Source organism: Pseudochaenichthys georgianus, chromosome 22 (genome assembly GCF_902827115.2).
Source record: "Pseudochaenichthys georgianus chromosome 22, fPseGeo1.2, whole genome shotgun sequence".
Lineage (NCBI taxonomy): Eukaryota > Metazoa > Chordata > Actinopteri > Perciformes > Channichthyidae > Pseudochaenichthys > Pseudochaenichthys georgianus.
The window spans coordinates 34,563,363-34,578,339 of record NC_047524.1 but is presented as its reverse complement, the minus strand read 5'-3'; the positions used below and the strand labels follow the sequence as shown (position 1 = coordinate 34,578,339).

At 37.7% G+C, this 14,977-nt stretch overlaps 1 protein-coding gene across 1 annotated transcript in view; it reads left to right on the top strand.

The window, feature by feature from the left end:
- nrxn3a (neurexin 3a) overlaps positions 1-14,395 on the top strand; it is a 280,401-nt gene extending 266,006 nt beyond the window's left edge. The window contains exons 17-18 of the mRNA XM_071207179.1: positions 555-636; positions 11,889-14,395. Coding sequence (XP_071063280.1) covers positions 555-636; positions 11,889-12,193 — 387 coding nt within the window. The 3' untranslated portion in view covers positions 12,194-14,395. The remainder of the gene's footprint in view (positions 1-554; positions 637-11,888) is intronic.
- Positions 14,396-14,977: the final 582 nt, after the last annotated feature.

Genomic DNA, 14,977 nt, shown 5'->3' with positions numbered 1-14,977 from the left:
AAAGAACCTATCCAAAATTCCTACATAAACCTGACAAAAATTCCACTTACCACATACAATTCAAAGCATCGACATCTCTGCTGGTACACCCTAACAACAACTCTCCTGAGAGGGAGATCCTTGTAAATGGTATATGTTTTTTTTAATACATTTTACATTTATATAGTATATTCCACTCTTCGGACCAAAAAACGCTTTTGAACAGATTTACGTACACAGTGATATTCCTAATGGTCCCCAGGAAACCCCAGAATGCTATTCAAGAATGAGATTAGACAAAACTGCATAAGCTTACAAAATCACAAATCCATGAGGACTCTGATGACTTGGACAACATTTGTATTGATTGAAGATCGGAAATGACCTCAGCATTGTCATGATGCAATGCTGAATCCTGAAGGCCTTACCTGTCGGGATAGATTGAATGAAAATTCATGCTTACCTTCTAACTCCTTCTGTATCATTTCCCTTGTCTGTTTTTTGTGTTTGTTGGCTCTTCGCGGGTATCTCTGCTGTGGCTATGACCTCTAATGACCAATGTTCTGCACATGAAGCATACGGCAGATGACATTGTGTCCTCTGCAGAGTGTTCCAGTGATGACGAGGACCTGGAGGAGTGTGAAACTAGCCATGCAGGTGGGCTAGGTTAGTTTGCATTTGCTTGCTTTTTTGTGCTTTCACTCATCTGCACCAGAGGACTAATGCTTCCTCAAAGCATCACAACCCCATGGTTAAACAAAGTGTAACTTCATATAACAGCCAATGTAGTCACATTACACATAGTTGCAAATAACATTAACCAATACAAGGAAAGCTGGTTTAAGAAATGCACAGTTCAATTGAAGCTACATTGAAAATAGTTAAACTTGTGAATCATGCATACAACCAATTCTTTCAGTAGCCCAGAAAGCCATTGATATCATGTGCTGCACTTGCACATGGGGTCTTCCAAAGTGGTTAACATGGTCACCAATATAAATACAAATTCTGTCTGCAGAACGGAATAATAAGGGTTAGTACAAGTGTGCACAATTTGTATGAGGGTGAACCATGTTATCTGCACTGATGCTGTACATGTACATGATGTTTGAGTCCACTGCTGCTGCCATTCACTGCTCCACTGACCTTCATTTTAAAACAATACACTTTTAAAAGTCTTATTTTATTTGTATTTGTTTAGCTTAATGCAGAATGTTGTAAAGACTACGGTGATGTTTTGTCTTCATTTGTGTTTTTCCATACTCGCTTATGTTAGTACATGTGATAGAGAACAGATATCATTGAATTTCTGTGTACATATTCTTGCTTTTAGGTGTACTTGTTATTCTGTCTTTTTTGTATCTAAAGGCTTACATTTTAAAATATTCAAGCTTTGTGATAACTTAGAGAAGCAAATTAATCATTTGGAAAATTCCATATTTAACAACATAAAATTATAGGACACAGCAAACAGCCATGTTTTCACTTCCATTCTAAATAATCAAACTGTCACACAGCTTTCTGATGTGCATGGCAGATTATTTCTCGAAAGGTTTTTTTAGTTTGAACATCCTTTAACCCATTTCAAATAATGCAACATAACCTTTCAAATATACATGTATTCGGTTGTCTAGACGAAATGTCAGCTTCAGTATTTAGTTCATGTTGCGGACCAAAACAAACTGCTGCAGTAAATCCACACACTCCTTTCACCTGCAGCTCATATGAAACACTAAGTGTCATTATACAAATTATTACTAAAGTTGCAATGGATTCCCATTGGCAAACATGCTTAGCATTATCAGGAATTTATTATTGCTAGGAATTTCTTTGAAGGCCTTATTTACCATAAAACAAGGCTTTTAGCTAAATAACATTTGCATTTAAAATGATGGTGAGCTATTCTGCAAATAAAAAGATGGGTGAACTGAATGTGGGTGAGTTGTGCCCTATGACATCTCATGAGAAAATACACATTTTACTTTAGAGTGTGAAATATTTAAAGTTGAATGCCAGGTGGTGACTGCGCTGAACAAACTGAGGCTGTTGACTTTAATCAAATCTATTACTTCAGCAGATTTCACATAACTGTATTAGGTTAGTTGAAAGCAATAATATTACGTTTTAAATTAAAATATTAGGTTCAACTTAATATTATTTCTTTCAGCTAACCTTGTACACTCGTGAAATGTGTGGCATAATACATTTAATTAAGTCAATTGACTGGCTGCTTCTCAATGTCAAGGAAGGATCCTTCAGAGCCTCTATTTCAAGGATGCTACATCATCGAATCCCGCCGAAAGACTTCCAATGTACAGGATCCTTGGAATTCTACCGAGGACAGAATCCTTCATTGCAGGAAATTTCAAGACTGCTCATGTGTATCCTCGGCAGCCTTAAATGACCCACAATGCGCACGGACCAATTTCCACGGATTGGCACGTGGCATTAATAATGCAGTAATGATGGGCCGACACAACATAAAGAACAGGGGGCAGTTTCTGTTTACTTGACATTTGGTAATTGTTAACGGTTATTTTTTTCAAATCTGCAATTTGCTTGTGTATGTTTACATTATTAAAAATACAATTTTAATGTGATTACACATGTTCTCTGCATCGATAAGTGTTAGATCGACTACAAACATGAGCAAACTACATATGCAAAATTGACACGGGAGAAAAGTGTTGCTCGCTTATTGTGCGGGAAGAATTAAATAGAGGGAATAGAAAGGGGTGTCTACCAAGGGTGATTTAAACCATCATGACAACTCACAAACTAACTATGGAGTGATTATGTATGCTTAATTTACTTGATTTACATTAGAGAATAAAACTCGTACGGAAGGCAAGCGAGAAGACTTATTTAACTAGAACATCCTCCTCCTCCGAGCAGACAGACGCCGACGATACTCCCGCTCTATCTCTTCAAACAAATCACGCTCAATAAGGCGGAGCCTTGCATTTGATGCACACTTGCTAGCCTGTTCCATTATTCGTTCTCCGAATGCTAGGAAGGATTCTTGCCTGGCCTCTGAAGGACTTGACTCGGAAGGACATGTCCTACCAAGGAAGCGTCCTCGACTTTGAGAAACGGCTAATGTTTCAGTTTGTTCAGTGTGTCAGAAGCTTGATTTCTGAGGACTTCGTTTTGAAGATCATTCCCGTGTTGTTCAGGGTATGTGAAAGGTTGTGGTGTAAATGGGGTTAAAGCTGTGCTGTGTAGCCTGAGATTCATGGGGATTTGTTAAGAAAGACAAAGACAGGGCCCCAGTCATCCAATCATGTGTTTACACAGAAATTCACACCACTCTAACCCTAACATCGCGTTGAAAGTTGCATGCTTTTATTTCAAATCTGCTTTGTTGTATGATTTTGGGAGTTTGTCCAATTATATTTGTTTTGCCTTTTCTAACTTTTGTTATCGAGACACTGTTGTATTTTGCCTTCATCATGTGTGGCATGACGTTTTGGTGGGTGATCATTTTTTATTCTTATAGTCGGGTACCATGCGGCTTTGCACCATGCAGCTCTACATGTACCTCCAGTTTGAAGGTTTCAGAGCAAATATAAAGGCAAAAACAATATTTTCTCACCATCAAATTCGTGTTGTCCTCTCCTAATTCTCAGCTGGTCTTCAGTCTTCCAGTCAATTTCCTTCCCCTGTCATCTTCCTCCTTTACTGCGTTTACATATTTTTCAGTGAAGATGGGAAACAAATGTTTTTTTTGCCAACAATTCTAGTTATTTATTTATTTTCTTTTATTCATCATTTGTTATCAACCATTGTTTAGCAAACTATTGAAATCATTATTTTCTGGGTGACGTCTGATCATGTTCTTGCATGTTTTTTGATTGATGCTTAAATCCATTCCCCCATATTCAGACTAAATTGGTTGCTTTGTCTGCATTCGAGTTTATGTTGAAAATCATTTTTGCGATCGCAGCGCCATTGAATGTTGTCTATCTTAGCCCACACGTCTCCATCCTGTCAGTGTGGCTGTCTGGTTTGTTGGAGAAGTTCTCGAGTGATTCTGTTCTCTGTTGGTAATCTGTAGTGTTCTCCTTTCCTTTAGATTAATTTCATAAGATGGCAAGATTCCTGAATAGCTAATACTGTGAACAATATGACAACAGTACAGAACCATCCCATGACCAATAATTAATAATACAATGTTATCTCTCTGCCAAAGTTAATCTCTAAAAGGGATGGTTTGGATGTTTTGAAGTGGGGTTGTAAAGTTGAGAGGATGCCGGCGTCACATGACTTTCTCCCAGGAGGCCACTGTTTGTCTTCTGTATGAAACCAAAAGTCAACCATGAACTGATTTGGACAATTTAATTGATTGACTTCACATAATTTACAAACCTACACTTTTGACCTTAAAGTATGATACTTCCCAACATATTCAAGTGTGGCCTTAACCCAACCAAGTGGTTTTGTTTATTGTAGTTTTTGTTTAAATTCACAACATGAACCACTTTAAAGTTTAAAGTGACAAGTTGGGAATGTGGAGTTAAAATACAAGCGATGATCCAAGAATACGTAGATATGACTACAAAATGTCCTTAAAAGTGTAATGCTCTTTATACGCTTATGTTGAAGGACTGAAATGAATCATAAATGAGAATTATTATGTTTTTATATACTTATCACTCAAGGCAACCATTGGTCTCTGTTCATTATTCCTTGATAGACTAATCAGTCATGTGCCATCTTATGGAATTTGCACAAGGCAAATTATTGAATATATGTCAAAAGATTCTGTGGTGTTAAAGCTGGTATCCATAATAATGCTTAGTGAAATGTTTCCAAAATCTGATGCCGATCCCCCCCATCACATGGTTAACTGTTGCGCTGATGGGACATTTGAGTCTTTTCCTGAAAGTGCCCATATTAACTATCATTGCTACGAAACAACAATGGTGTTTATTTTGGCAAAAGTATACAAGTATACTTGCTCAACCCACCCCAACCTCGAAATAAATGGCAGAAGTCTCTGTCCTTTGATTTTTCTGACAACCATTCATCCATTCAACTTCACAGCTATGGGGTTATTGCTGAGATCCCAAACATTACATAAGGCAAGGCAAGGCAAGTGTATTTATATAGTACCTTTCAACACAAGGTGTTCGAAAAATATCACCTGTCACCAGCTTGAGCTTGAGATACATGTATTATTTATTCAGTAATTTCCCAACACAAGGCAATTCAAAGTGCTTTACAAATATAAAAGACATTAAGAACATTCATAAATAGTGCAGCGGAAACACATTATAAAATGGCATTTAAAAACAGTCATTAAAAAGCAACTATAATGAAATAAACATACAAAATACATGAATAAAAGTTACAGTGCAGTGTGAGATATGATTGACAAAAAGAAAAGTCTTTAGTCTGGATTTAAAAGTAGTCAGAGTTGCAGCGGACCTGCAGGTTTCTGGGAGTTGGTTCCAGATATTTGGAGCATAATAACTGAACGCTGCTTCTCCAGGTTTAGTTCTGACTCTGGGGACAGAAAGCTGACCAGTCCCTGAAGACCTGAGAGATCTGGATGGTTCATCATTTAGCAGGAGGTCAGAAATGTATTTTGGGCCTAAACCATTCAGTGCTTTATAAACCAGCAGCAGTATTTAGAAATCTATTCTTTGACACACAGGAAGCCAGTGTAAAGACTTCAGAACAGGAGTGATGTGATCCACTTTCTTAGTGTCAGTGAGGACTCGAGCAGCGGCGTTCTGAATCCGCTGCAGCTTTCTAATAGATTTTTTAGTGAGACCTGCAAAGACACCATTGCAGTAGTCGAGTCTACTGAAGATAAAAGCATGGACAAGTTTTTCCAAATCCTGCTGTGACATTAGTCTTTTAATCCTAGATATGTTCTTTATGTGATAGTAGGCTGATTTAGTAACTGTTTTAATGTGACTGTTGAAACTCAGGTCAGAGTCCATGACTACACCTAGATTTCTGGCTTTATCTGTTGTTTTGAACATTGCAGGCTGAAGCTCAGCGCTAACTGTTATACGTTCTGCCTTGGCTCCAATAACCATTACCTCAGTTTTATCTTTGTTTAATTGGAGAAAGTTCTGACACATCCAGTCATTGATTTGTTCAATGCACTTACTCAGTGTTTGAATTGGAGCATAGCCTCCTGTTGAAATGGTTATGTAAATGTGGGTGTCATCAGCATAGCTATGGTAACTTATTTTGTAGTTTTTAATTATCTGAGCCAGTGGTAGCATGTAGATGAGAAGAGGCCCCAAGATGGAGCCTTGAGGAACCCCACATGTCATATTTGTCAACTCAGATGTGTATTTACCTATAGAAACAAAGTTGTTTCTGTCCTTTAAGTAGGATTCAAACCAATTTAGAACTGTTTCCGAAAGTCCCACTCAGTTTTCCAGTCGGTCTAGTAATATGCTGTGGTCAACAGTGTCAAACGCAGCACTGAGATCTAATAATACCAACACTGAAGTTATACCACTGTCTGTGTTTAAGTGGATGTCATTGAAGACCTTTACAAGAGCAGTCTCAGTGCTGTGGTTTGGTCGAAAGCCTGATTGGAACACATCCAAACAGTTATTTAAATTCAAGAAATGACTCAGCTGTTGAAAAACAATGATTTTACGAAATGGGAGGTTTGATATGGGCCTGTAATTGTTCATTACTGAAGCATCTAGATTATTATTTTTTAAGAGCGGTTTAATGACTGCAGTTTTCAGGGCCTGTGGAAAAACACCTGAGTGAAGAGACTTTGACTATTTGAAGTAGATCTGAGGCCATGCAAGGAAAAACATCTTTGAAAAACCCTGTTGGAATAATATCAAGGCAGCAGGAGGAGGACTTCAGAAGTTGAATAATGTCCTCTAGGTTTTTATCATTAATCTGATGGAATTATGTCATGGTGTTTGAATTGATTTTAGGTGGACACAGAGACAACACATTTGCTGTACCTGATGCAGAGGCACTGACTGCTTGTCTGATTTTCTGAATGTTGTCAGTGAAGAAGGAGGCAGAATCATTGCAGGCCCTGGTGGATAGAAGTTCAGAGGCTACTGACACTGTTTTTTTTTTTAGTCTGTCGACGGTATAACAAGGCACGTACAATACGTACCATTTAGCTGACGCTTTTATCCAAAGTGACTTACAATAAGTACAATAAATCACATGTATTGCTACCTGTCATGGTTCGACAGTGCCAACATTGGGGTTCATGTTCTGTATAACGTGTTTGTATTTTCATGCATCACATTTAACAGCTTTAGTGTATATTGATTGTCATTAGTTTACTCTGGCAGGTTTTAACACAAACCACCACTCCATCTTCCACCATGCACAATGTTATGGATATCAGCTTTCTGCTTGTCTTTTGACTCTTTATCATACTTGAATCCTCAGTAAATTGCATTAAACATATAGCATGTGACTATATATTATTAACACATGTTTTATGTTATGATTTGTCCCTCTACTGCTTAGTTTAACTTGAGCTGTGTCCCAATCGCATACTGCACAATAATAACCGGGGTTTTATTGCTTAGTTTTTTTGGGTCTGGGAGGTTATGTGTTAACAGTGACAAACTGCTTTGTACATGTCAGTTTGCGAACAGAATTCAGTGAATGTTTAGTTTGCTGCTGCACATTGTAATGCGATGCCGACAGAAACAGAGGAGGCTGCATCTTTACACAGTTCTACTTCACTGACTTCTGTCTGCACACATATTTATCAAGAGTGTCACATGTTGTTTCTTACACTCACTTAACTCACTATCTATAGTAAGGGATTGGGACACAGTGTCCATTTCATATTGTTCTAACATTAGTCAGTCTTTCCTTCTCCCAGTTTGCTGTGTTGTTTATTTTCTACTTTCCCTAAATGCAACTTACTCTAAGCATGCATCAACATCCAGCAGTACAACAAAACCAAAATAATAACTATATGGCATTGTCAGCCAGTCCCGTGTCTTTCTGATGTACACCCAGACTGCACGGCCGTCATGTTTAAAGACTAACATTACAGATGGAGTTTCATCAGGAACACATGAGAGAGGAGCCCGCCGGCCGAGCACCTCTCTCACCACCCTCTGTTGTATATTGTGTGCATCTGGTTGTCGTGTGTGCTACATTTTGGCTTTGTTATTTCATCCTAATATTTTTCATTTGATAGTTTAAACGGGTCATATTTTTTGTATTTATCAAATTAATCACTGGCATTTTGGTTCTGATTATGGTTTCTGGCTTATTAAGTATGTTTTTTTTTTTTTTTGTCAATCAGATAATATTGGAATAACAGTGTGAAACATATTTTTGATATATTTATATTTTTTGGGAGGTTAGGAACTACTTCAATGACTAACCTGTGGGGTTTTCTTTTCCGACTGTATTATTTCCTGTTAAATGTTGAGTATAAAACAAAAACATTTGAAACAACAACAGGGACAGAGATTGCTCGTCAATATGCAAAAACCCACACATTAGAAGGTGAAGCAGTTCCAGATCCACTTCTCACTTATCTTCCATTTTTTTTTAAATGTTTTTCATTTTAAATCTATTCTGACAAAACAAATGAATCTTTGCTAAATAATATGTTGCTTGTCAGACAAAAAACAAATGAATTGCATGGCGAAGAAGTTGCAGTTTAGGGTTTGTCAGACTTGTCAGTGTTAGAGTTCTTCTGTTCTTTTCTGTAGATGGGCATGTATATTGCTCATTGTTTGTATATCCCCATCCCTTCCTTACAGCCAAAAGCTCTAATGCCGCCCGACCGCTTCGTACTGCCTTTACATGGACATGGCAACTGACTTACACTGTCACCCTCATCACCCTCATCTCCTATGTAGTATGTTCAGAGCCCCCCCCCTTCTTCACCTTCTCCCTTGTCTTTAGAGATATTAAAGTATAATGTCATCCATCCATTCTACACTAAAGATCAAATTACAATACAAGCAAAAACTGTAACATGAATAGATTTGAGTTACTATTGAAGTCTATTACAATGAAAAAAAATGTAAATACACATTTTTTGAAAAGACAAATTATTTACCAGAAAAAAAAAACAGAATTATGGTGTTTATTTTTTATGTTATGTGTTGTGGATGTATGTGTTGTTGCCTCCTGTACCGTCGTGTTTTAAGATAGAACACAATCTACAATGGATAAACATTATCTTTAACGGTACCAAGCGGCTATCCAACATTCTTACACAATTTTTCCTTTGTAAATTCTTTTTCATGCCTATATCATGCGGGCAATTTGTTGATGTAAGTTGAAAATTTACATTTTTTCTTCAATCTTCCTTTTGAAATGTTTTTTAAAGGTGCAGTTTGTAAAATGTGATGATCCTAAATATGTATACTTGGTCATTTTACAATCAGAGCAAATGAGTAATGCTCATGGTAGGTGCTATATGTAGCATTTTGAGCAATTTCACATAACTTCATTATTAAATATATAGAAACTATTGTGTGAATGAGTATTAATCCATGAGTAATACTCTGAATGAACACTACATGTTACATGTAATGCTACAAATATCTGTTTGAAGTAGATAGTATTACATTTTACAAACTGCATTCTGGATTAAGCTGTGGACATTGAAAACTGAATGAGGTTTATAAGTGTTTAATTGTTAAAGGTTGTAGATTAAAGTGCCTGGAGCTACAGAGTTGTGCTTGTGAATGTGCGTGTTGGTGTTGGTGATAGTTTGTGAGTATGTTTGCTTCATAGATATGCAATATGCAGAGATTAATTATGCACATGGATACTTTTCTAGTCAATGTTCACTCCAATTATACTTGCCTTAGATGACATCTCCATGATAATTAAATACAAATAAAAGATTCTTAAAAAAAACAAGTGCGCCCTGTAACCAGGATATCTACTTCTTCTTTTGTTTGCTAAAATGGGCTGTTGAGCGTTAAAGGATGATACAAAAAAATAGCTATTCATATTTTATAACTGAAGTAGTTCCAACAATCTGGAAAGACTTACAGTAAGACGTACATCTGAAGCTTGTAAAGCGGGAACACACAGAGCAGTGTTATTGCAGCGTTGGGATGTGGCCTTCAGAAGCCTTCAGTTGTTCTTGAATGTTAGTGTTGGGAAAGTTACTTAGGTCGAGAGCATTTTAACTCTAAAGCAGCAAATGTTTCACAGCCAATAATCATTCATAGTGAGCAGTGAGTATAACAGTTACATTCCACAGCAAGGCAGATGTTTTGCCGCCAATGGTCATCAAACTATTCCTGAAGTAACCACACATGTTACAGTTATGTAATATACATGAATTAAATAATTAACTGACAGAAACCAGTTCATCACACTGCAGCTCCGAGTCTGTGACATGACGCTGTTGAGCATACATTGAATGAAAGTATTCGTCGATATATATGTATATATATTGACAAATACTTATATATATACAAATTATCAAATGGGAAGGTTTCAATGAAATAGACTGATACAAATAATTTTCAGAAATGTCTTCTGTTATTCAGTTTCCCTAACATGGTTTCTGCCTGGCAACAAGGACCTTTGACTTTATATACAACCTTTGGTCATTTCTCATGACTAATGCCTGCACTGTGCATCCATTTCAAAATCAGTCCTGAACTGTGCTCTTCAGTATAAATACATCACCATTGGATTCGATGCATTGGTGGAGGATTTATCTTACAGTAATGTCTCTTACAGTTCCATCCTCCCTTTTCAACATGGCTACCAATAGCCCCAACACACAGTGCATTCACATTCAGAGCGGCTCTGCATCTGAGGATTGTTTGTAGAACTGTAACTACCGTTTGTTTTACCAGAACAGGTGTGATATGAACGGAGATCCATTGATCAGTGAGACTGCTCTAACTAAATTGATTCTATTATGAAAGCAAATTTTAGTTTGGGTTATACTTTAAATAAATCTGTATTCATTTGAATGCATTTGCTATGAAATGAACGTTTTTTATTCGTATTTTAACTGTTACCACTTCATTAAAATAGTGTATTAAATCAGATTGAACCCAGAATAACTAACTATGATGTGCACATTCAAAAAGCAAACTTGATTTTTCTGGCTCATCCTTGCTCAGCTCTAAACCGTATTGAAATAAACAACATATGCTGACTTCATTTTGTCTTGATATAGCAGTCTACAATTGATATGCTAAGTTTACTTTGAATGGATTTGGGTTGATTTGTTGACTGTTTAGTGCTTAAAGAATATGTCATGAAACACACATGCTGCCATCTGACTTGCCTACCTGTCTCTGTTCAACTCCAGGAGCTGAGTTAGTCATCCCAGTACTTCAGGATCCATTAGCACCCCCCTCTGTAGCTCCTCGTGCACCCTTCATTCCCTCCCCCTCAACCCACCACCCACTCCTCACCATTATTGAGACCACCAAAGAGTCCCTGTCCGAGGCCACTGAGGCGGGGGTACCTTGCTTGTCGGACCAAGGCAGCGATGATTGTGATGATGATGGCTTGGTGATATCGGGGTATGGCTCTGGGGAAGCGTTCAAGTCTAACCTGCCCCCTACTGATGACGAAGATTTTTACACGACCTTCTCCTTGGTAACATATCAGACCTTATCCACGTCAGGCTTTGAAGGTGACTACAAATCTCACGCACCCAAGACTTTTAGACCTAATAAACCTTCAATCTCCAGACGCGGTAGGACTACCACTATCTACTAACTACTAACCGCCGACCAGAGCCGCACCACCGCCACCTCTGCCTCCACCGCAACCCTCCACAATGCTCCGGCCAAACAGCCGTCTGGCAAAATGAATAACCGCGAGCTAAAACCCCAGCCCGACCTAGTGTTGCTTCCATTGCCCACATCCTTTGAGGTAGACAGCACCACGCTGAGGGGCCCATTAATAACCTCCCCAATGTTCCATAATACCCACAGCACTCCCCACAGAGCCGGGCGTCAGGCGAGTTCCAGGACCCTCGGAAGTGGTCCGTGAATCTAGCAGCACCACCGGGATGGTCATCGGAATAGTGGCGGCCGCTGCCCTGTGCATCCTCATCCTTCTGTATGCCATGTATAAGTACAGGAACAGGGATGAGGGCTCCTACCAGGTGGACGAGAGCAGGAACTACATAACCAATTCAGCTGTGCAGAGCAATGGCGCTGTCATGAAGGACAAACAGCAGAGCTTGAAAGGCAGCAACAAGAAACAGAAAAACAAGGATAAGGAGTATTATGTGTGACTGTGAGACTATCGTTCATATGAGAGAGAGAGAAGAAAGAAAGCACTAAAAGAACATTTCCTTATCAGTTTCCTTGCGAGGAGCTATGACAAATGATGGTATAACATGGAACTTGAATAATCTTATACTGTGCTGAGTAGTTAAACTGATGATATGTACTGTAATATAAAGCACACTTACTATTGTAAGCATAACAACAAGGCTAAATAGCAACTTTAGACGTTCTATCTGGTCAGAGACGTTATCAGTAGAGAAATATTTCAAGCTACATCATTCTCCTAAGTGACTTTTAGAGCTATGTGATGTCTGGCATTAAAGAAAAAACCTTTTTGTAAAATTGTCAACTTCAAAAGGCTCATAATCTTATACATTTTCAGCATGTAAGCAACACGTAGTGCTTAACAACAGGGGCTCAGGCACACCATCAGTGTACACGTAAAAGAGGACTCTTGTTGTATCAAAGGATGACACTTTTCTATGGTTTATACATAATACAAGTGTGGTGTCTATTTTTTTTTTTGCTTTGAGCAAAAGGAAAAAAACGACAAAAAGAACAGCAAGAAAAGAAAACTATGTCTGTGTATAAAATGATACTAAGTGAGCAAAAGGCCATGGGCAGATCTCATACTCTACTCTGATTCACAACAATTATTCTTAGTGGTTGACAGACTATTCCCCTGGCCGGTGCTTTTGGTCAAAAGCAACAGATTGTAAAATGCATGCCATCCTAAAGCGACACGTCCAGTCCAGACTCTCCAGTCCCGTGTAGTGTTCAACTGGGACCATGTTCTTGACTTAATGCCAAACAGCTCTTCATGATAACATCAGAACTCAACCCCTTCCTACTATTAAACCCCTGAAAAGTGTTAACCAATGAAAAAATATCTATTTAAAAAAGGTCTATTATCAATGCACAGCCAGTCGTGGTTTTATCTTTTTGCAAAACTGTATGTTGATTCATTGCCTGTCGTTCTCTTTTTCTATGAAGGTGTCAGGTGGAAGACAAATGCAGTACTACAAACTGTTAACAAATGTGTATACAGAAATAAATCTAATGTTGAAAGTGTGACTTCTATCTACTGTCACAGTCAACTGTGTCAAAAAACAAGACATTTGTTTACATATTTTATTACATGCTAGCTGTTGTACTTTGTAGGTAGGAAATTGTACATATACCATGACAGTTGTAATTTTTAGTACCTCTATTGTACAGAATGAATATATGATTTATCAGCGTATTTCATGACAGAATCTATTAACTGTTAATTTACATGAAGAAAAAACTTTAATCTGAATGTGAAGAATCATATTGATATTTCATAAAGAATAAAGTGTATTGTTAGCCTAGAGATCTAACCAGAGATGTTTCTAAAGTTGCATGAATATTTAACTACTTGCAGTTGTCCAACAAATACAAGGTGCCCTTTCTTCTGTATTATGGCTCTCTTATTATGGGTTACACTAGTGATAGTTATTTTTAAAAGCGAATAAAGATAGAGTTATGACAAATCCAGAAAGATAAAGAGGCTATAATGGATGGAGTCTGGAAATGAAGACCTAAAGTATTGGACTGGTCACCATTTTATCCTGAGTAAAATATATATTTTGCTGTCCACTTTACCCATGAATGACAAATGACAGAACATGTCCATTAAATGATGTGGAGGTGCAGTCTTATTTTGCCTGAAATTAACAGTTTTTGTGTTTTAATTAAGTTTTTCACCCTTTTTTAATTAGTTTGATAACAATTAAACATAAAGTTTTCTCTGAAAGTAAACTGTAGTCCTTGGATAAATCCAATAATAAATAATAACCCAACAGGAGAGAAAATAAGGCATCTCTAAAGCCTTTGAAAACTTGTTTTGAAATCTTCAGTTTTTCTCTACAACATTACTTAATAACGATAACATTTGCAAAATCGATGTCCAGCTAATCTGTGGTTGGATCGCAGCTGACTGCGGTCAAGCAACAGAAGCATTCGATTTGGATTCAAACCTTGCTTTATTCTGATTGATACAAAACGGAATGTGACCAGGTAAATGTGTCTTCATGCCATTAGAATATTGGTTTTGGGATCTTTAAAAGAAGATTTTTGATACTGGGTCAGACTGAGAGATATAGCAAGGTTCCACAGAGAACACGTATCTTTAACTCATGACAGAATGTAATGTACCTTGCCCAATCAAAAAATAAAACTCAATCAAAGAACCACTCATCCATTTATTTTGTAATCCTTTTCAGATTCAAGTCACAGTAGCAACAGGAAACCCCCTAATGTTAACCGTTCCCGCTCCACCACGTCTCAAATGTCCCTTTCTGTCCTTCGCCGGACAGTTTTCCTTTATGGTTCGGATCATAAGAATGGAACTCGATCAGTGGAACAAGTGGTTGTATATTTGGGGAGATTGAAACCCTTTCTGTTCCAAATTGGGATTGCTAACATCTTTATTCTTCCTCCCCACTGACAAGTTAGTTAGAAACACCTGCTAACCATCCTCCTGCTCACAAGTTCAATTGATATGTAGCTTGAGGATATTGATAAAGCTGTTGATACAGAAGTCATGCATTCAATGCAGCAAGTGAATACCTGGACCAGATGTCAAGTCAATGAAATCTGTTCTAAATGTTTCACCTAAGAGTTAGCTATGGAGGATATGTGTGATCCCATGATTATAAACTTGTAGTGTTGCCAAATTTCCCTTTACATAAATATGGTGTCACATTTTAGGGACCTGAACTATGATAAGGCTTTTTCTATCTTGTTGTCCAATTAATTAATTTGTA